This window comes from Xiphophorus couchianus, chromosome 22, assembly GCF_001444195.1.
Source record: "Xiphophorus couchianus chromosome 22, X_couchianus-1.0, whole genome shotgun sequence".
Lineage (NCBI taxonomy): Eukaryota > Metazoa > Chordata > Actinopteri > Cyprinodontiformes > Poeciliidae > Xiphophorus > Xiphophorus couchianus.
Genome location: NC_040249.1, coordinates 8,017,645 through 8,040,306, shown reverse-complemented (window position 1 = coordinate 8,040,306; position 22,662 = coordinate 8,017,645). Strand labels below are relative to the sequence as shown.

The following is a 22,662-nucleotide window of genomic DNA, read 5'->3' as shown; positions in this document are numbered from 1 at the left end:
TGATAACACTCATTTTTAATTTAGCATTGACATCAGCATCAGTCTTGAAAACATGAAATAAAGACATCTGGTCCTATGACTAATCCAGCTCAATTAATCCAATTATATGACAGTTCACCCTCACAGTGATTAGATAAGGAATCTGACTTGCGGCTGAATCACTCTTATGAACATAATGTTCATGCTTTTTCTTTTCTTTTTTGTTAAATTGGTCCTTGAGTCTTACATTTTAGGACTAGATGTCCCCCAAAAAACAGTCTTTTGCATTTCATGAGAAGATTCACCTAGAGAAATATGAAAAAGAAAGTCTTTTGAACAGTTAGCAAGTAAACATTCAGTTTTAACTTTAGCTCTTTGCTGTATTTGTATATCATAGTGTGTTGTTTAGTCCTTTAAGTAAATCCGGCCTGGTTTTGAGATTTTGAATTTTACCTCCTATTTTTCCCACTTAGATGAAAGTTGGTATTTTCAGCTGGAGAAGGACCAACTCTCAATTATAAGAGATTCAGTTCATTGTTTATGATTTGAGAGTTCTTCTTTTGTATACCAGCATATTGAAGAGTTTTCCCTCTATAAAGGTCAAAAATTCATATTTAAAATCTAATATACTAAGTAGATGATTGGAGACTGAAGACTATGACAAATGAAAGAAATAACAGCATTACATGTTTTAGCAAGATAAACAAATGCACCTTCACTGTAGTTGGGCTCTTTTGAAGAGATGGAGAAGGATTAGTCTAAACATTTCAACTCATCTGATAAAATGATTATGATGATGATTTTCATTCTGTGGGAAAAAAAAGTGGTTATAAGCCAGCTTTGTTTTTTTTTGTTTGTTTGTTTTTTTAAGGCAGTTATCAGTGTCTTAATAGGATCTTTCCTTGTTTTCACGTGTAGGCTAAAGGATCAGCTTTTCCCTTAATACCGATCAGCAGCAATACAAGTTGGAAACATTGAGCAGCAGAATTTTACGCTTCCACAGACAGTAAAGGACTGTTAGAGATAAGTCCGTGTACACTACAGAGCCCAGGCAGAGGCAATCAGTCATGGTTGAACTCTGCTATGACTTCAATTTCAGGGAGAGGAAACTCATCCCACTATCTCATTTGGTTGCACAATAGAGCAGCCTTCTGCAGGACTCAGTTGCTTTCCCAGTAAAATAGAAAAAAAAAAAAATCTAAATTTTGCTGAATTATTTCAAACTACTAACCCGTGTGGACAGGATATGTGAACACTGTACCACTTGCATTTATTGCTGAATAAATAGCATGACCACTACCCTTAATTGTTTTTCAACAAACATCTGAATTGTTGATATATTACAGTAAAGTCCATCCATCCATGGTCTATGTCTGCATATTTGTGGAGGATCACAGGGGGGCTGAATAAAGAAAAGATTACCTTGTCTTGTCTCAGGAGGAGGGAGGGAAAGAAAGAATTAATTAGTTATTTCCTATAACCAATTTTAAAACGCAAATAAAGTAAAATCTTTTTTTAATTTTGTTATGATCAGTATATAGTGTTTTATAAAATATGTATAAATATATTATATGATGCACACTAAACTGCATACTTTTGCATAAAAAACTGTTGCTCGTTGCAGGTCTTCAGCTGGACACGGTTTGTTTATGAGATGCATCATTAGAAGGCTAATGATGCACCTTACTCTATAGTTTTAGTAGCGAAAAATCTTAACTGCAAACAGGCCAGTCAAGCATGCATAATATGCCTTTGTGGTCATGCTGTTATGGGTAATGCCTAATTAGTCCTGCCATTGTCCTGTCCAACACTTTACAGAACTCCAAAGAAAACATTAGGTTTATGAAGATATTGAAGTAGAAAACCTGTGTACCTTTCTTAAAAATGCATCAAAGCATCAGTAACACCTTCACATTATTGCACAGATACCCATTCCTTGGTGAGTGGTAAGGTCAACACCAAAATGCTACATCTTTTACTGGTATATGATGGACTTCTAGTCTTTTATCATATTTTTCCAGAAGTAAAATTAAAAGCCAGGTCTTCTCGGATTACAGAGGGATTTTTTTTGTTTGTTTGTTTGTTTTTCCTATTTGATATTAATATTGCTAGAAAATAGTCGTGCCAGGTTACAGTTATATACACAGTATGTGATCTGTGTGCACAACTGTTTTGTGCTGTGATTAAAGTGACCTGGAGGTGCAAAGGTCATATCCAACAGAGCTTGGATATGACAAAGGTGACACTGGTGATTGCAGTCTCAGTTTTACAGCCGGAAGTGTCATGTGGATGATAAAAAAACCAACTTATATATCAGGGTAAAATGATAAGCATCTGCTCTGAAGTCTAGCTGCAGAAATAACTGAGTTTTGCACATTCTTGCAGAGGAGCAAAGTTACATGTTTCCACAAATAATGCAGCCATGGTTTTTATTACATCATCTATACTTTGTTTTTTATTTGCACAGTAAAATTGGCATCCAACAAAAACCCAAAACCCTTTTAGATTTTTCTTAGTCATTCTTGTCTTGTGTTCCCACATGACATAAAATCTCCTCTTTTTTTCTGCTGGTATGTTCATTTGACCTCTGTGAGAGAGGCTTATTCATGTGTAAACCACAATTCTCAAGAAAGCGGTCCCATTGTGTTTGCATCTTTTCACTGCTGAGGTTTTTCTAATGAAATGACTTGATGGATTTTCCCTAAGCCGAGGGCTCTCAGACGGCTAAAACGATAATTGCATAGATTTATCTCATTCCCTCTGCAGAGATTCCCAGCCCCATCAGTTGGACTTTTTTCCCTCTCTCTTTTAAAGACGGTTTCCTTAAATTCCTCTTCTGGTTTTCCTTGTTGATTGACATGACAAGTTGTAAAACAGGACGTAGACATATGTGGTCAGTGAAGAATGGTCACACCCTATTACTTGTGAATGCCAGTCTCTCGAATACTGAATCTTTTTTCTTAGGGTGTGAAATGTCGTCTGTGAAAATATATTGGAGCTGAGTGGTGTCTTATCTTCTGCCTTAACCTTTTGTGAGCATAAATGGCTTTAAATATGAGTCGTTTTTTTCGGTGTCAGTTTGAAAGTGCCTGTCTGTGGTTTGAATTATTGCTTGTTAAGATTTTAAATAGCACCTGAAGCCAGATTGGGTGGGTGTCTTTGACAGAATGGTATGAGGGGCCGTTTAGGACAAAATTTACGTTTTGTCTCTCACACACTACCAAAAACTCTCGCATACTCCAAAAAAATAGCCACGCACACTCCAAAAAATTACGTTTTGTCTCTCACACACTACCAAAAACTCTCGCATACTCCAAAAAAATAGCCACGCACACTCCAAAAAATTACGTTTTGTCTCTCACACACTACCAAAAACTCTCGCATACTCCAAAAAAATAGCCACGCACACTCAAAAATTACGTTTTGTCTCTCACACACTACCAAAAACTCTCGCATACTCCAAAAAAATAGCCACGCACACTCCAAAAAATTACGTTTTGTCTCTCACACACTACCAAAAACTCTCGCATACTCAAAAAAAATAGCCACGCACACTCAAAAATTACTCACGCACATTCAAAAAATACTCAAATTGCGTATACACACACTACTAAAATGTCACACACACATTCACAAACGTTAACTTTCTCGCTCACATACACTACTACCAGCTCGCTCACATACACTACTACCAGCTCGCGCACATACACTACTACCAGCTCGCGCACATACACTACTACCAGCTCGCGCACATACACTACTACCAGCTCGCGCACATACACTACTACCAGCTCGCGCACATACACTACTACCAGCTCGCGCACATACACTACTACCAGCTCGCGCACATACACTACTACCAGCTCGCGCACATACACTACTACCAGCTCGCGCACATACACTACTACCAGCTCGCACACACACAGACGTTTATCTCTCACATACACAAGACTAAAGTTGAACACACACACAGTACTAAGACTCGTTTTATGTATGTGTGAGAGCGAGACTCTTTTTGAATGTGTGAGTTGTCACGGAAGAGGCGGGGCATAATTTTTGGATCAAACTGCGCATGCGTAGATCCTAAACTATAAGTTTCGATTGTTGACTCACTGTATGTTCTATTACTTAGTATATTTGTGCTTTTAAATATATATAGAACGTTTAACTTTCTTGTAGATTAAATGTGCTATAGAAATAAATGAATCTGATTGATTGATTAAAAATAGCAAAATTGCTGTAGTACAATCTGTCCACTGGGTGCCAGTATTACAGGAATTATTAACCGGCGCCAACTAGTGCCAAAGAAGAAAGAGTTTGCTATACCGAACATGGCTAACTCTAATTGTTTAAAATGGCAGCTGCCTGACCAATTCTCTCTCGTTTCGAATTAGAGTTAGCCACCCAGTGGACAGATTGTACTACAGCAATTTTGCTATTTTTAATCAATCAATCAGATTCATTTATTTCTATAGCACATTTAATCTACAAGAAAGTTAAACGTTCTATATATATTTAAAAGCACAAATATACTAAGTAATAGAACATACAGTGAGTCAACAATCGAAACTTATAGTTTAGGATCTACGCATGCGCAGTTTGATCCAAAAATTATGCCCCGCCTCTTCCGTGACAACTCTCACACATTCAAAAAGAGTCTCGCTCTCACACATACATAAAACGAGTCTTAGTACTGTGTGTGTGTTCAACTTTAGTCTTGTGTATGTGAGAGATAAACGTCTTTGTGTGTGCGAGCTGTTAGCAGTGTATGTGAGCGAGAAAGTTAACGTTTGTGTGTATGTGCGCGAGCTGGTAGTAGTGTATGTGCGCGAGCTGTTAGCAGTGTATGTGCGCGAGCTGGTAGTAGTGTATGTGCGCGAGCTGGTAGTAGTGTATGTGCGCAGTAGTGTATGTGCGCGAGCTGGTAGTAGTGTATGTGTGCGAGCTGGTAGTAGTGTATGTGCGCGAGCTGGTAGTAGTGTATGTGAGCGAGCTGGTAGTAGTGTATGTGAGCGAGCTGGTAGTAGTGTATGTGCGCGAGCTGGTAGTAGTGTATGTGAGCGAGCTGGTAGTAGTGTATGTGCGCGAGCTGGTAGTAGTGTATGTGAGCGAGCTGGTAGTAGTGTATGTGCGCGAGCTGGTAGTAGTGTATGTGCGCGAGCTGGTAGTAGTGTATGTGCGCGAGCTGGTAGTAGTGTATGTGAGCGAGCTGGTAGTAGTGTATGTGAGCGAGAAAGTTAACGTTTGTGAATGTGTGTGTGACATTTTAGTAGTGTGTGTATACGCAATTTGAGTATTTTTTGAATGTGCGTGAGTAATTTTTGAGTGTGCGTGGCTATTTTTTTTGAGTATGCGTGAGTTTTTGGTAGTGTGTGAGAGACAAAATGTAATTTTTTTGAGTATGCGAGAGTTTTTGGTAGTGTGTGAGAGACAAAACGTAATTTTTTGGAGTGTGCGTGGCTATTTTTTTGGAGTATGCGAGACGTTTTGGTAGTGTGTGAGAGACAAAACGTAATTTTTTGGAGTGTGCGTGGCTATTTTTTTGGAGTATGCGAGACCTTTTGGTAGTGTGTGAGAGACAAAACGTAAATTTTGTCCTAAACGGCCCCTCATAGAATGGCTATCACACACGTTCTTCAGTGCAGCTCACAAAGATAATGAAAGAGACAGAAATATCTGTCAGATTTATTTTACAGGATCACTTTACAGCCTGGGGTTCATCGGGTGTTTTAGAGCAAATCACCAAAAACACCATGGTGCTTTGATTTGATAGGGTGGAAATATATTTCCAGAGAAGGCCTTGTGACTGAAAACATCAGTGGTCCAGAAATAAAAAACAGAATTTAAGGGGATTTTGAACTGATTGCTCCAGTTCAAAATCAATATGACAATTATCTCACAAATGCCCCCAACAAATTAATAATTTCAGCATGAACTAACTCCTTTTGGAGCGTGCTGGGAGTTTGTATGCAGAGCTGCATGGGTGCAGAGGGAGGCACAAGTCTGAATATGTGCTTTGTATACTTGGCAGGATGGGGAAACATGGGCAGCATGCAAACTGGAGACATGAAGGCCAGTAAAGACGCAAACATCCAAGACAGAATTTGTTGTGCGGGGCATCACAGGATTCAGATACGTTTAAGACTTTGAACACCAAAAATGAAGCTGATGGGGTACTTAGGTCAGAGTTTGTGACATTGTAAGTCTCTTATGAAACGGTTGTGTTCTTATGAACACAACCGTTCTTATGAACCTTTGAAAATGAAAATGTCTTTTCATTTTCAAACCTTTGAAAATGAAAAGACAAATTTGGGTGGCCTTTTTAAGCTGCAAATCTTGCTGATGAACTCAAGAAGCAGTTCATCACCTTTAAGGTCAGAGATCAGGGTCCCTCTTCTCACTTCCTGATATGCAGAAAACATATTCCAGCCGTCTAACAAAACTGGACTAATTGTACAGGTGTCACTTTGTCCAATCCACTGAACTCAATCACTCCAAAATGCTTGTAGAAACAGTCTGAATGCGTGTAGGTGCTGGATTTTAACCTGGGATTGGATTAGCACATCCCTGAGTTGTAAAGCTGCACCTATTTACATAAACAGCATCAGTTGCTGATATTAAACTTTTCAAAGCAGCCGATGAAACACTGGATGAGAAAGCTAGGGGAAACCTTAGAAGCATGTTTCTACACAGTGCATACTCTTTCACATTTATGAAAAATACATATAAAACTGTTTTGTCTTACTTATTTTTACTGAAATTATCTAAAAGATTAACCGCATGAACGACCTTACCATTAAAGAATTTGGTGGTTCAGATACAATGCTGGCTGTGGTCACTTTTGATAAAGCTTTTCCTGTTTTTCTTCTAGGTGACTCGCTCACCACAGTTTTCCCCATTACTGTATTTCCTGGTCATTAAGCAGGTGGTTGGAGATGACTCACTCTGAAGACTGAAGCCACAAACATCCTGCTCTCATTACGCAGCGGAAGCACAGCTCTCCAAACAGCTGGCAGACCCAACAATCTATTATTATTTCACAACATCTGGCAAAATTCTCTCTACATGGAGTTGAATTTGCCATAAAAAGGTATTTTATTGTTAGCAGGCATTTACAACAAGTTACAAGTTACAACAATGATCCTGACTTTCATTAGTCTTGCTAAACTAAAGTTTGCATAACACCTTCTAATACAGCAAAACAGCAAAAAATTGTACCAAAACAACAGACTTATTTTGGCACATTAAATTAAAAGACTTGAACATTGCTAAGATATGTCAGTGTTTTTGAAAAATTCATTCTTTATCATGGCTATCAGAATTTCATTTAATCACATTTCTGAAATAGTCTTGCACAGATATTTTCTCTGTGATTCAAGGCAGTGTTACTCTGCTGCTGCCACAAAGTGATGTAGTGGAGTGGGCTTCAGTGGGCTTCGACTATCCCAATATTCAACAGTTAACCTGAACTGCATTTAAAAATCAAGGAATGTAGATTTAAAGCACTATAAAAAAGTCTTCATCTGCCAAATATAGTCCTCAGGTTTTCTGACATAAATTGGTTTTCTCTTTGAACAAAAAAGAAAAAAATGAATTGATCTAAAGACCTCAGATGTGTAAGTGAACTTGTTGATTTAAACAATAATGAGTTTATATCGTTTGCCATAATTTAAAAAAATTAATAGATTAAACAGAACAACTTAACAACTGACTAAAAGAGTACTTACTGAAATTATCCATCATAAAAAAGTTAATATAAGTTAAAGAGTAAATAATGATAATAATAATCATAATAAGCATCAGTAGATGATTGTATCTGTATGCAGCTGGATACATGTGTTTTTCTTTGTGGAGATTTCTTATTTATTCAGTTTTGATTAATTTTAGAGATCAGGAACATTTGTTCATAGAGGCATTTTCACATAAGCAAAGATTCACACAGAAACAAAGTGGTTACTTCTGTGACCAGTCCTGAACTTTAAACACGTTTAAATGCTAAGGCAGACTAGTAGCCAAACAAAATATCCAAACATTACAAAAGTCACCCAGCGTGCTTACCAGTACAAACTGGTTGAAAGAAATCCACCGCCAGGTACTGTTGAGATTTGCACCTGCTCAGGAAAAAATAAATAATAATAATAGTAATATTAATAGTAATAGTAATATAATATAAAATAGCTAAATCAAGCAAATATTAAGATAATTTTCACATCCACAAAATAGTTGCAGTTTTGTGGAAACATCAGCTCAGAATAACCCCTGCCCACAGTCCCTTAGTGGGTAGCGCACAGAGCAAACAAGTGAGTAACACAGCCAATGCTGCACCGATCAGTCAAACGGTGATTAACTATGAGTCAATGCAGCACCCTGATGAGGCCACAGATCATGTTCATCCACAGAGGAAGGCACAGGACCTCCATCAAGGCAGATCTGGGGTTAGACAACACCTTCTGGACTACAAGCAATGCCTAGTAATCAACTCAGCTTTTGAGTCAGAAAGACAAACATCTACAAAGCAATATCCATGTCACCTACTGTCAAAGCAAATTCACAGTAGCCAGGCAGGAGCCTACCTGACAAAGTAACGCCGTTCTGTCTGAAAACACTTAGCTGGTGCAAAATGGCTGCACCAGCAGCACAAAGACACTGACCAGAGGAATGATAAGCTGTCCAGTGCCCAGATGCTGTAAAGACATTGAGCCTCACCCCTTCATTACTGATTCAGAAGAACAAACTCCTGAAACAAAGCTTACCTTGACACACTTCCTAAACAGATGGCTGGAGTGTAACACACCTGCCATGCAATCAGTGTAATATCTGTCTGACATTTCTACTGAGGACGTAGACATGTGGTGCAGGCTTTCTCCTTATGGCTGATTACACATGATATCAGAACTATCACTTCTCCTTCATTGTTTACACTGGCAGAATATAAAAAAAAAAAAAAATTAATTAGTGAATTATATATTCTCCACTACTCTCTCACAACCTGATTTGGTTTATTTGGTGATTCCTCCCTGTGATGAACAGGGGAATTTTCAAGGTGCTTCAACTCGGCAAAAACCTGTCTTACAGTGAACCTGTGAATTACATTTAATTTTAGGCTAATTCTGTGTTAAAACATGCATTTATAAATGATTTAATATGAATAGCAAAATTACAGATCAGGTATAACACTGTGACCACGGGCAGGTCAGATCAAAAACATTGATGGCTTCTCATCTTGTAAACCTTCAAGCATGTTAGGGAGGAAGTCGACATTTTGTTCTGAAAGCCATGTTGTGACAACTCAGCAACTGTAAAACCGCAGCTCTTGTGATGCGTTCCCGAGGTGTAGCACTAGAATGGCTTGATTTAGTCCTTTCTGACATATACCTATTTCGGCTTAGATAGTCCAACTGGCCTGAAGGATTTTATCTACCAGGTGCTTTTGTTCAGTAAATAGGGCCATTACCTTATAAGTACCCTGGTAATGGCCTCAACGCATCTCACAGTTGCACAATTGTTCCTTAGACTTCGACTTCGACTGACTTTGTTGTCATTTTTCATGCACAGGGTGTATACAGAACGAAATTTCGTTGCATACGGCTCAGGATAATGTTTGAGGTTCCAATGTTGTGAGTAAAATAAAATACAGTATAAAATATGAATATAAATCTAAATATAAAATATAAAGTGCAGGACTGACAGTAAAATAGAAGTTATTTAGCTCTGTACATGTGCAAGGTATAAAGTAGAGACCACTTTTTGAGTGCAGTCCAGTTAAGAGTTCAGCAGTCTGATGGCAAGTAGGAAAAAGCTGTTTCGGAACCAGGTGGGCCTGCACCGGATGCTGCAGAACCTCTTTCCAGAGGGCAGCAGGGAGAACAGTCCATGGTGGGGGTGTGAGGGGTCACTGATGATGTTTCGGCCTCAGGACAGGCATCCTGCATCGATGGTTGACCTGACACTTCGCCCTTTTGCCTGAGCTGGGTGTGGAAGGTTGTTGCCGAAGCAGTTTCTCCTTGTGTGCCTTCTTCTCACTCACATGAGAGTTACCGAACTCTTTTGCAAGCTCAACCAGGAAGTCCACCCGTCTCTCCTGCACCCCAATGCATGCCTGATAAAGCACATGTGCATTCAGTGCTGCCATGTCAATCATGTTTGCCAGGTTTGCTGACCAGCTGTCACATAGTGATGGAACCTTGGTCACCCCCCGCAAGATTATGACTGAAATAAATGCCATTAGTTCTTGTGAACTAAATAGGTGAAGCAGTCACCTATTTATCCTCCACAGCACAAAAGGCTGCATGCAAATTTGCATGTGCAAAGTCTCCCAGATTTCTTTTGCTTACACTTTTTGCATGATTTTTTTGAGGTGGATCAACACAATTAATTTGGTTAGTTTATTTCTAAACTGTCATTTTAAACCCTCTTAGCTTTATTTCAAAGAGAAACATTACTAATTTCTTTTAGAAAAACCTTTGCATATTTTTTGAAACAGATTGTATGTTTTGCAAACTCTATGTACATTTGGCAAAATGACCTGGATAATGCAGCACAACATCATGGATCAGCTGCAAAAGGTAACATCTCTCCAAAAACACTTCATGTATGCTTCAAAACTAAACTGAAGAGCACTACCTATAGGAGAGTCTACTGTAGAGCTGCCTCCATCATAGATCGCACCCACCCCCAACATGGACTATTCACATTCCTACCCTCTGGCCTGACGGTCAACGGCCACATTTACAATTGAAGAAGGGATGCTAATTTGAGCCATCAGAGTCGTCAGGGTGGACTCAGGGCATTTTGGCCCTGTTCAGCCAATATGGGGAGAACTCGAAAACCGAGCCATCCTAGTGGTAGTGGTCGGTATCTACATAGTTCATGGAAGGAAGGGTCACAGGGTCACGAGCAACAAAGACTCACTGAAGTATGTAGACAACAAAGATCCCCTAATGTGGCCTCGTCCAGCAGAATAAAATAGTTTTTACTGTTAACTAAAGTTGTTACACACACACAGCTCTATTATACAGGATCCTCACGCCATCTTATCCTTACTTAACTCAGCATGCAGAGGAACTTTAGTGAAGTTTAATCAGGTTATTCTGCTGTTCAAATTGGCAGTCTGAGTGTCTTCTGTAACCCACCAAACCGAGTCACAAGTTTTGAAACAGCAATTTCTTAAAACTATCCAGCCTTTGTCCCAACAGCAAGAACTCAGCATTCTGATTAAATAAATGATCCATCCGTTTTTGTTTGTGCTGGCAAGTACTACCCCTAAACCACTGCAGCAAGGGAGTAAGGCAAGAAAAACAATCTAAGATGCAGCATTCCTGGACGAAAATAGATGGTCTTTATTTGGGCAATCTGTATGCAGTCTCAGCCTGTTTGCTTGAGGGCATGGGGGAGCTATGACATTTGAGTTTAACATTCCCATGATTCAGATTATTTGAGAGCCCTTGATCCATTATGTTTACTGGAAGATATCCTGGATGTTGAAGGAGCACGTGAACGAAAACAAGACAGGCAAGAGAGGAGCATTGCAGTGTAGTGTATTCACAACCGCTGTGCGTTCTAGAGAGGCCAAGTTATTTGTCATGCTTTATCTCGTGTAGTATGAAACTTATTCCTGTTTAATGAGCAAACCTGCAGAAATGTTCTGCTGGAATTACAGACGGGAGAGAGTCGTTAAAGAGCTCACACTGCTCGGTGTTGTCTGTGTGGAGGAGGATTTGTAACACATTGAGTTCAATGTTGCTGCCGCTGATTAAAGGAAGATGCTGCACATGACTGACTCCAATTACTCTGGAGGTCTGACTGCCAATTTATTTTTCACTGGGCTAATTTGAAAGCACAAATATCAAATAGCTGTAAAAGCAAGTTGTTGCTGCTTATGTTGTTCAGACTGAAATTTTAACTGCTTAACAAATCAGTCACTTTACATAAATTTAAAGTAAGAGTGTTTTGATTTGTGTAGAGAAAGAAATGCCATGTGAAGCTCCACTCTGACACTTTTTAAAATCATGTTAACCCAAATGCACAAGGTTGTAGAGACTGCACTAATCTCTAATGAAGTCTAATGGTAGCCCTTTAGTAAACCGAAGTGTAAAGCTCCCATTGATTTCTGCTTAAAGATTAAATTGATCCTTAGAGACCTTTTATATACTTTAAGTAAGGAGTAAAATCTCGTTGTTCGGGTAGCATGAAGTAAACCTCTGCTCTTATCTTAGTTTCCTTACTCCTTCGGTTTCTTGTGCTTCCCACACTCCGTGCCTTAATGATAAGGGCGCAGCGTTTTATGTATGGCAGATTTCCGTCTGCTTCTCACCCACACGCTGAGTCTCTGAGGGAAATGTCTTCTACGCACACCTCCAGGCAGGGGATCCTTTCAAACTTTCTGAATACTTTCTGCTAATTGCTCTCGGTTGGTGTGCTCTGCTGTGGAACAGCTGAGCTTTTACCCAGTAATGAGAATTACTGGAGGCAGGTGTGACTTCTGACAAGTATCACTTTATATTTTAATGTAATTTCATTTTATTTATGCAGAGTACGACTACTTGAAAATGGTGCATTATATTCATAACCAAAAAAGAAAATAAAAATATCCCTATGCTTACCTCTGCCTGGCTTTCCTAGCTGTGTTTATTTTTAGCTTGCTAGCTGTTCTGTAATTAAAAAGCGTTTAGCTTTGAATCATAATGGTTCTGTGAAAAGGCTTTGTTCTGCTGCCAAGTTAACAGCGGTAATTATTAAATTATTTTGTTCTCTTAAACTTAATCAGCGTGGGAGAGAAGAGACCTCGGCACACTTATGTGTAAGTAAAGCGTTGCTCAAATTCATTAAAGCTATCGCTTTATCTTGTCCATCATTAAAATCACAAAGTTACAATAAAAATACATAAACGTACAAAAGAAAACCACTGAGCTTTTAAAATGTCAAAATGCACAGCATTTATTGCATTATTATCACCAAGGCATTTAGCAAAAAATCAGACACAGTTAGACAAAAATAAATAGCTTTTAAGCCTTTTTAAAGGCTCCATACTGTCACAGAAACAACATGCTGTTTTCCCAGTGTTGTCAAAAATAACTACCTTTTTACATTATAGATATAACTCAGCCCCTCTTGAGATGCTTGAGCTGGAATGTCACTTACTCTAGTTGCTACCACATTCAAATAAAATTTCATCATACAGAACCTGCACACTTATTGACACCCCTGTTTAAGACTTGTAAGAAGGCTTCAGATATATTCATCTCGTATTGCAGTAGTGTACAATTACGCTGATAAAACTACTGTCAACTCAAGCACTTCTTTTTCACTTTTTGAAAAATGCTATGTTTTTTGGTTTTATTTTTAACGAACACTCCAGTGCCACACTTACCGGAATAATCCCACCCCCAATTTTATTTTCCAATTAGATTTTTATTTATGTTGCTTAAAGTTCATTTATTCATCATTACATTCTGTTTTCAAAAGAGTAGGAAGCGACGCTGAAGCTTGTTTCTCTTTGCTTTTCCTTAAAAATGGGAAAACAAGAGAACATTCCACACACAGGGAGAATAGTAAGCTGGGTGGACAAAAAAAATCTAAAGTTAATTCCAGCAAAGTGTGGAAAAGCACCCTACTGAGACTCTTTAAGGCCTGGTTTCTCTTCTCACAGGCGAGGGAAACTTAATAAACTGCAAGGGATCACAAACTGCTTAAAATACCAGGACATTTTAGATAAAAATTGGACGACTTTTGCCAGAAAACTGTTTACATATGACATGACACTGAGACCTATTTATCTTAGTTACTCCTAAAAAAGGGGGAAAAGAAAATATTTTTTTCCACGCATTGAAGAGAGATGGTAAGGGCAAAAAAGCTCACAGTTAGAATTATTGCAGTATAGTGTGGGAAAGCACGTCATACTTAATGTGAAGTATGGTAAAGGACCCGTCATGCTGTGGTCCTGTTTCTCTTCCAAAGGCCGTAGGAACCTTGTTATATTTATTCTAAATCCCGTTGAAAAAATAAGGATATTTTCTACAAAAAATATTTGTCCTTGCTAAGTAAAACTAAAATCTTTCAGCATGAGGATTATCCAAAATTTCTGACCAAATCAGAACAAAAATTGCTTACCAGACAAAATTTGTCTCATTTAATTTGCCTTAGGAATTAATAAAGTAGTTTTGAACTGCATTTGAATTTGAATTTCATGGAGGACTTCAGTCCCTAGGCATAAATACAGTTGAAAATAAAAGACCAAGTGCTTTTCCTTTGGCAAAAAGAGGTTGTACAATATATTGACAAAAGAGGTTAATAAGTGTAACACCAGTGTCTTTGTTCCAAATAAAATTAATATGAGAAGTTTTAACTACACTAAAGATAATTTATCAAAATATTACATTAAAGGCTTTTCACAAGTAATAAACAGGAGAATCATCAAGTTTAGAAGGAGCTCTGATTTCAACAATGAGGTTGCATCACAAAATACGGTATTCAACCAAACAACAAAATACTGAGAAAGTATTTATAAGGTCTGATCTGTTGTGTTTTGATTAAACTAAAATTCATCATCTAAAAGGCACTTCATAAGTTACACTTTACAGTCACAATATACCGGGGTTTCAATAAAACCCCTCAGTTTAGTGCACAATACCACCTCTGTACTTTCTATGGACAGCAAATTCTCCAACATAATAATAATAAATCGTTACTGAGGTAAAAATGAATTTAACACAGTTATACAAGCAATGGACTAATCAGTGTATTTTCAGACTGCATAAGTACATAAGAGCCACTATGGTATAAGAAAATACTCCTGCAGAGTTCATCTCTCTAATATTAGAGCAATGGGGGACGTATACCCTGTAGATACCATAAAAGGCACCCTGTCCTTTAGTGAAAGTGTTGCTTTCTTTATACTATTTTTGCTTGGAGCAAATTTAAAATGAGGCTACAAAGCTATTGGGAAAGTAATGCCATGATAATCTATGCATAAGTTAAAGAGCTACACTTGTTTTCAGAGCTAAAATTGCAGTCAGTGTTAAAACATCAGTAATTTGTATGCATGTTTTACATATACATGCATGGTGCACGCATGTGTGCACGTGTGCACCACATGCACACATTCCACACTGGGATCGAGACATGGACAAAAGAACTTCCTCATGGCATTACATTGAGTTAATGTAGTATTGTATTCGAAGAAGAATAATTACTTTATTCATCCCAGCAGGGATATTATTTTGTATATACATTCTACAGACTGTGCTCTTGAGATTGTGAAAATAAAATTGACACGATGAAGCATTTTTGCCCATAGATCGGAGGTTGTAAGGTGTGCGTGTGTGGGTGTCTGTGTATATGCATCTATGTAAGACCTTGTAAGGTTTTCTAACCGGCAACCAATAAGAAAGACAACTGTGACTATAATAAAAAAATGTGGGTTTTTTTTTGTGACCTACTTTTGAAAATATTATGCCCTGTGCAGGAACAAATGCGCAGCTCAGTGAGTCAGGCATTATAAAGAGACACAACATGTTTGCCTCAGATGTTTTCATGAACCTATTTTGTCTATAAAAAATAGATATAGAGTATTACCAGCTTTGTTCCCCGGCGAACAACTGAGAGGCACACGTTTTGAGCTATGATGCTACAAAGAGGTCAATCGGCCGTCTTGAGTTTGATATACATCTCTACATATGATTGCCTTCATTGGCTGAGTAGTTGGTGGTTGGATACTGACCGTTGCATTGCAATTGACTGCAGTAGTCCTAGCTTTGTTTTCTACCCTGATGGAGGATGAGTTCAGAGAACTCCTCTTGAGAGCTTTATTGGCCAGCAGGCTGCAGGTCTTTCTGTACTGGTAACGCAGCAGTGAGTAGACAAACGGGTCACTGGCTGCCTTGCTGTAGGCCAGGCATTTGGAGAAGACACCCCAGTGAGGGTTTATGGGCCCTGGAGAGAAGAGCTCTACAATTCTACAGCCAAAAAAAAGGATAGAAAAGTCACAAAATTCTTGCGTAAGTGCTCGCACCTTTGAACGTTTTTGCATTTTGTCATGTTACAAACACAAATTATAATGTACTGTATGTATTGTAATTTTAGGTCAAAGAACAAATTGAAGGGAGTAATTGTGAGTGTAGGTAAAAATAATACAAGGCTTTCAAATGTGTGATAAAATTTTGTAGTTGGCACATATTTGTATTTAACTCCCTATGCTCTGAAACCCCTAAACAAAAGTACGTCTTTACTAAATACTAAGCGAAACGAAGCAAACATGTGCAGTTCAATCTTATTTTAAGTTTAGGTTTCATCAGCATAAATAAAGATGCTCTGTGAAGTCCTCAGTAATTTGTTAAGGAGCAGTAAAAAACAAGTAACAACACAACAGACATGTCAGGAATGCATTTGTGCAGATTAAAACAGGCTTAGGTCTGTTTTAATCTTTGGACAGAGCTTTGTTCAGGCCATCTTCAATGGCACAACTCCAAACCTACCCAAACCTGACCAAGAATAGTGTTAATCTGGCAAATCTAGTCCCTATGGTAGAGTTAGAAGACAGATGCCATTGTTGAAAGAAAGACATGAGAAATCCCACTGCAGCTTTCTACAGTCATTCGGGGGAGACAGCAAACACAGGGAAGGAAAGGGCTCTGGTAAGAGACCAAAATGAAACGTTAACATGCAAAACTCATCCCTTAACATATAGCTAATGCTACAATAAAATGACTTCATATCCATTTGCTAGAGTCTAGTCCAAGACTAGACCTAAATATAATACAAATGTGTGCAAAATCCTTTTGAAACACATTAAAGTTTGTGGCTGCAACATGACAGCATGTGGAAAAGTTCAGGAGTTATAAATACTTTTACAACACACCGTTGAGTTTGAAAGGCAAAATGGCAAAATGCAGAAAGAAGAAATACACAGGTAGAAATACATAAGAAATATTGTGTCATTGCTTCAGTTCAGAAGTTGACTTTGTTTTTTCATGGAATCACAGATAATTAAAATTAGCTGTTGTTTTAAGTCAACATAGGGCAAATAACAAAATCAATTTAAACTGCACTCCGGTGGTTTGACAGGAGTGCAAACCACTGTCGGTGGTGGTGAAACATGATTATGTTTCTCATCTCTTATGGAGGAGAAACATAATGACAAGTATTTTGTTTCTCGTCCATTGCAAACTGGGACATAATGAAGATGTGGCAGCCTAAATGTTTTAAATGTCACTGGAAACTCTGAAAGTGATAATTCTACTGATTGTAACTCAGCCAGGAAGTCTACGTTATGTCATTTGGTTTTCTCTGGATATGAAACTGTTTAACATTCCTGCTGATGTTGTGTATAAGAAATGTATTTTAACTTCTGTGCTTCGGAAAGGAGTTCAGATGTTCAATAAGAATGTGTATGCAATAAACACCCACATAGTCACCCACTCAAAATCCTCCCTATAAAGCGGCAGAGATTTCAGCTCACCTTGTAATGACGTAAGGTGTGAAACAGACCACAAATGTGCCGATAAATGTACTGATCTTCTTGGTGGCCCTCTGCCTCCTGTGCTTCTGCTCCTCCAGGCATTTCTGGCGAACACTGCCAAGGCAACACAGACACCGTCACCACTTCAAGAGCAATGACAAGAGACATGCAGACATGATGGAGGAATTTTAAACAGAAAAAAAAAAAAAATACTTGGAACTGACATAAACACAGCAGCCATCTTTGCACTGCATTTTCTGATAATTTTTTTCTTACTCGTCTCATCCTTTTGGTGAACTGAAATAACAAATAAATTGGAAACACAAATTTTATCGCTTAAATATATATTTTCTCCAGGGATCCATACAGTTCTGAGTCAAACACCAAATTTTTTCTAGAATTCTAATAATTTATCAACAGTTTTTAAAAAATACAGTTGAAGTCAAAATCAACGGATCTAAGATTTGAATAAACTATATGTTATAGTCACATAAATTAAGATGTCATTATTATTTATTTATAATTTCAAACATCATGTGCTGCATTTATGATGAAGTTATTTAAACTGGCGCTGTGATTCATCAGATAGATTCAAGCACCTGGTTGGTTAACCTGCACAGCAACTTCACTGAAGACCAATCACCTTCTTTTTAGCATTTTAACCCAAAACACTGACTCTGATGTGAAAGGCTGAGATAAAATAGATTAATGTCAGGCTGTAATGACTGATTAGCTTTGATGCAGGTAATTTGTCATTCTGTCCAGCGTGGGACGACCTGTGGGGTTGAAAAAATATTGGGTATTATTTTATGATTTAACTATGAATCACTGTTAAAGTTAGCTGCGGGAGTTTAATTCAGCGTATTACTTAGACTGCAGCTCTGTAAATATACAAGGAAGAGGATTTTCAATGCTTTCATTGTATTAGAACCACTCTAGAGTGACTGAATGGATCAGAGATTACAGATAATTTGGAAACACCATGAAAAGAATTCAGTCAAAAACATTCTTAATACTGGACCTCAATTAACACCTCTATTCAAATCAGTTAATATAAGATTAACTCTTAATGCTTTGGTTAAGTTGTAAGGTTTCCTTTTCTATTATTATTTTTTGGTTTTTTGGGTTTTTTTGCAGAATGAGCTTCTCTGGGGAGAGGACTTGTGTTTGGTTGTTAGGCTCACTCAGGTTGAGACTTATTGAACTGCATATGGCTGTTACACAGAACAAGAAAATAATACCCAAGTAAATACAGGTATATAGCCTACTGTATTTTGCAGGTATCTATTTTTTCTATATCAACTTTTCCAATTATTTCCTATAGATAGATAGATAGATAGATAGATAGATAGATAGATAGATAGATAGATAGATAGATAGATAGATAGATAGGTGGGTGGGTGGGTGATATTTCTTTGTCATTCTACCTGGGGTGAATATCCACCAGCAGCACCAACGTCTGCATCGTGATCACGTCGATGCGCTTGCAGTGAGACCTTGCAACTTTTAGCACTTTCAGGTATGTTACGCACATCACGATCAGCGTGAGGAGGAATGTGAGACAATGCAAAGCTACAGTGAAAACAATGAACTGTTTCCCAGCCGCCTTTGCCCGGACGCTGCAGAGGGTGCAAGACGCGTAAAGGTGGTTGTACCCGAGCCAGGAGCGGCAGGTGGCCACCGCGGAGAAGCACATCGAGTGTATCCAGGTGTACGCCAGCGCCAGTACCGCATCCCGGTGGCGTATTCGCGAGTGATAGCTCAGCGGGAACACCACCGCCACCCACCTATCGATGCTGAGCGCTGCCATGCTGAGCATTGAGTTCGTGGTGAGGAAAGTGTCGAGGAAACCCACGATCTGACAGAAGCCGCTGCCTCCGGGGTGCCCCGAAGTGACGAGCCCGAACAAAGTTAGAGGCATGTTGGACACGCTCTGCAACAGGTTGCAGAACGACAAGTTGAGGATGAAGAGAGCGGGCACCTGCTTGCGGATTTCCGGGTTGTACAGAAAACAGATCAGCACTACGACGTTGGAGAGCAGCGACACGATGATAATCCCCAAAATCAGCAAAGAAGCAACTACGTCCGCTGCGTCCATGGTGCCTCCGCCTGAATATCCAGACTTGGAAAGAGCGCATCCGCAATCTTCATGCAAATTGCCACAAGTCACGACAGCCAGGAGTCCCAATCATGCTTACCGTCTCCAAGATATAAATGTCTGCGGCAAATCGCTCTGTCTTTTCAGCCCCGTTAACTATCTGACCAGTTGCTAGTTCTGGTCATGTGAGAGAATCTGGATGTGCATTTGCCATCAACGGGGTCAGAACTGAAGGGGTTTCTCCCTGACGCTCTGCGGTAATTTCAACCCAGTGCATCACGCTGCTGGAATCACATTTCATCTGTCTTGCTGCGCAATTGCGCATAATGAGAGGCAAACTTAAAAAGAGCGCAAAGGGATTCTGTTTTTAGCTTTTCAGACTTTTTAATACCCCACTATTTTCCCTCAAAGGTGTTTCAAACTGCTGGTGCACCCCTGTACAAACAAAGCTTTTGTAGAGTAAAAATAGAAATACGACGCACCGTGACGTCACTGCCGATTAGGGTGAGGTCATGCGCGTCACGTTGAACTTTGCTTTGCTGCTTACGCAGAGGAAGTTTTCGAGAATTAAAATCGTGATAAAATGCTTGACAACATGATGCTCAAATTAGATTGAGTGAAATCAACTCATCAGCGTCACACTGGTTTATTAAAAAAAAAAAAAATCAGCACATGGACAGCATGTAACTACGGGATATTTCATTAGAGCATAGGATGCATCACAGAGGAAAAACTAATATGCATTCCCCCTAAAAAGAAAAACAAAAACAGAATAAGTGATGAAAATTATGGTTATGCTTAACTAGAAACTAGTTAATGTCACAAATATTTTTATGCTCCCCATTCAGGAATGAAAAAGTTCTGAGAGACCAAAAACAACAAAACTTTAAAAATATTTTCATCTAGAATTTTGCTTATCTTGGACATAACTTTTACAGTTTACCAAAAAAGGAAATTTAATCAAACTTAGAGAACAGTTGCTGAAAGAATGACATAAAAAGTTGCGATTTTAGCTTGTCACAAGCCAGAGTGGAGGTAATAAATATGCAGAAGAAGATCAGAACATACTTGAACAGTATAACCCTGTGGGATTCTTTTCTTCTTTAGGTATTAGCATGTTGGTCAGGGCAGGAAGAGAATCTTTGAGGCTGCAAACAACTCCAGATCTTTCAGCAGGACCATTGCAAAAATACAATAACAAGAAATACAATAGTACAATATTTACTTAAGAAAAAGATGAATCGCCTCTCGCCAGACTCCCTCGTGGTACCTCCTCCTCTCTCCGTCCCAGTAGTCTGTTCAGTGAAGCCACTAGGGTGTGAATACTATTGCTATTTCCTATATTGCTGGTGCTGGTCGTGATTTTAGCAGTGTGTTTTTGTTTTGTTTTGTTGTTTTTTTTCAGATAAGTGTTGGCTGTCACATTTTATTTTTGTCTGGATGCTTGTATAAACACAAACAGAAAAAAATCTTACTAGCTGAAGCCACAAATATAGACTATTTATCTGTGTCCTACTTAGACAGATATCTTGAGATTGTAGATGTTTTTTCAGGTGTTAGTAGGATGGAAGAACAAAGACCAGGCAGTGAGGTTTACAGTCCTGAGTGACATTTTGAAAGAAACCAATTCAGCTAGACTGCACACACACCACAGTATTAAACCACAGTTCAGAGGTTCCACACTCTCTGGCATTCAATAGAACATGTTGTCTGTAATACTTCAGAGCGTCACACTGGTTTGAGGTGTGAGGGATATTCACATAGGGATATTGTCAATGGAGTGAGTCGAGTGTTTTTATTACCTCAGGAGCAAAATGTATCTATGTGATGCATTTATCTGTTTTCGTGTGCAGTTTTTAGAGAGGACCCGTTTTATTTTCTGACTGACGTAAAGAAACTAGACATGAATATTTAAATTTTAGTCTGAACGACTGTCAAAGAGTGATCAGAATATTTGATTTGAGGGTGAATTATTTCAGCCAGTCACTTCAACTGTAAGAGATGCTGTCATTTATTTATGCTTTAGTAGAATTAAGCTACTGTACAGCATATTGGCCATGGCAATTTTTCACAGTTTTGAGTCAGATTCAGTGACAGTCAATTGAAATTTAATTCTATATATTTTGAAAAAGAATGTTCTAATTTAACCCTTTATGTTATTTTTCTGAATTAAGTATGTTCTATTATTGTGGAATTGTAGTCATTTTCCTACTTTTCATGTGAATCCTTATGCTTGGCTAGTAAGGGGAATCTAGCAACACATGAGCTACGCCAAGATTTTTTTCACCAGTGCTTTTTTATTGTTTCATTATCACTTGAGCAATGCCTGTGTCATTTCCTATCTGAAACAAGTTTCTTGGTTAAATATCTTAGACTTGACGGCTAAATGGTTCATAAAGTAAAAAATTATCCAAGCCACCTCAACAAACTTGCAAAACTAAGCATTTCCGTACGTCTATGACAGTAATATTCAATTTCTTTTCTCTCACTTTATTGGAGTTCAACATGGTGTTCTTTGAAAGTTTTAATTAACACATTCATGGAGACTTTCGAAGCAAGGACGGAAGTTAAAATGACTCATTTGCAAAAACTCATTTAACTTCAGTTTTCATGAGGAAAATTAAAAGGCCTGATGTGATATATAGTACTTAATTGAAATAAATTTTTGCCAATGTCTTACTACATGATTGGAGAAACTGTTCTATTTGTTAGAGCGGCTCTCACACACGCATCTGTCTTACATCCCATTACTAACAAGGAATGATGAATTGCCTGTGACGGAGTTTCTAAGGGGCTCAGAGGATTTTTAATTAATTCCACAGAGGGAAATTTCTCACTTCTGCCCTTTCTACTTAGCAAAGGAACAGAAGGTGAACCTACATTCTATTTTTTTTTTAATGCAGAATTAATTCTCTGCTGTGCTTCCCCGACCAGGATAAAGTTCAGCTTCATTTGCTTACAGTCTGTGAGTTAATGAGGTGAGGGGCTTCAGCTACACAAGGCTGCACAAACAGTTTCCTCAAAGTCTCTGACTACACCTGTTATATGCCGAATACATTTTCAAACGCACAGTGAGGTAAACGCTTTGCTTTCACTCGACATTTAATTTTTGGGGCGTTTTTACACGAAG

The 22,662-nt window shown here is 38.5% G+C and overlaps 1 protein-coding gene across 1 annotated transcript; it reads right to left on the bottom strand.

The window, feature by feature from the left end:
* Window positions 1-13,373: 13,373 nt before the first annotated feature.
* On the bottom strand, window positions 13,374-21,252 carry LOC114137426 (G-protein coupled receptor 26-like). Its single transcript, XM_028005989.1, has 3 exons — window positions 18,862-21,252; window positions 17,435-17,548; window positions 13,374-15,932 (listed from the first exon to the last, which is right to left on the bottom strand). The coding sequence occupies exons 1-3, from the start codon at window positions 19,530-19,532 to the stop codon at window positions 15,605-15,607; spliced, it is 1,113 nt and encodes a 370-aa protein (XP_027861790.1). The 5' UTR covers window positions 19,533-21,252; the 3' UTR covers window positions 13,374-15,604.
* Between the last annotated feature and the right edge of the window lie 1,410 nt (window positions 21,253-22,662).

Coding starts and splice junctions, on each gene's coding strand:
- LOC114137426 (XM_028005989.1), bottom strand. CDS start 19,532: ATGGACGCAGCGGACGTAGTTGCTTCTTTGCTGATTTTGGGGATTATC. Junction 17,549..18,861: donor CTGGTGGATATTCACCCCAG/GTAGAATGACAA, acceptor TTGCCTTGGCAG/TGTTCGCCAGAAATGCCTGG. Junction 15,933..17,434: donor ACACCTTACGTCATTACAAG/GTGAGCTGAAAT, acceptor TTTTGGCTGTAG/AATTGTAGAGCTCTTCTCTC.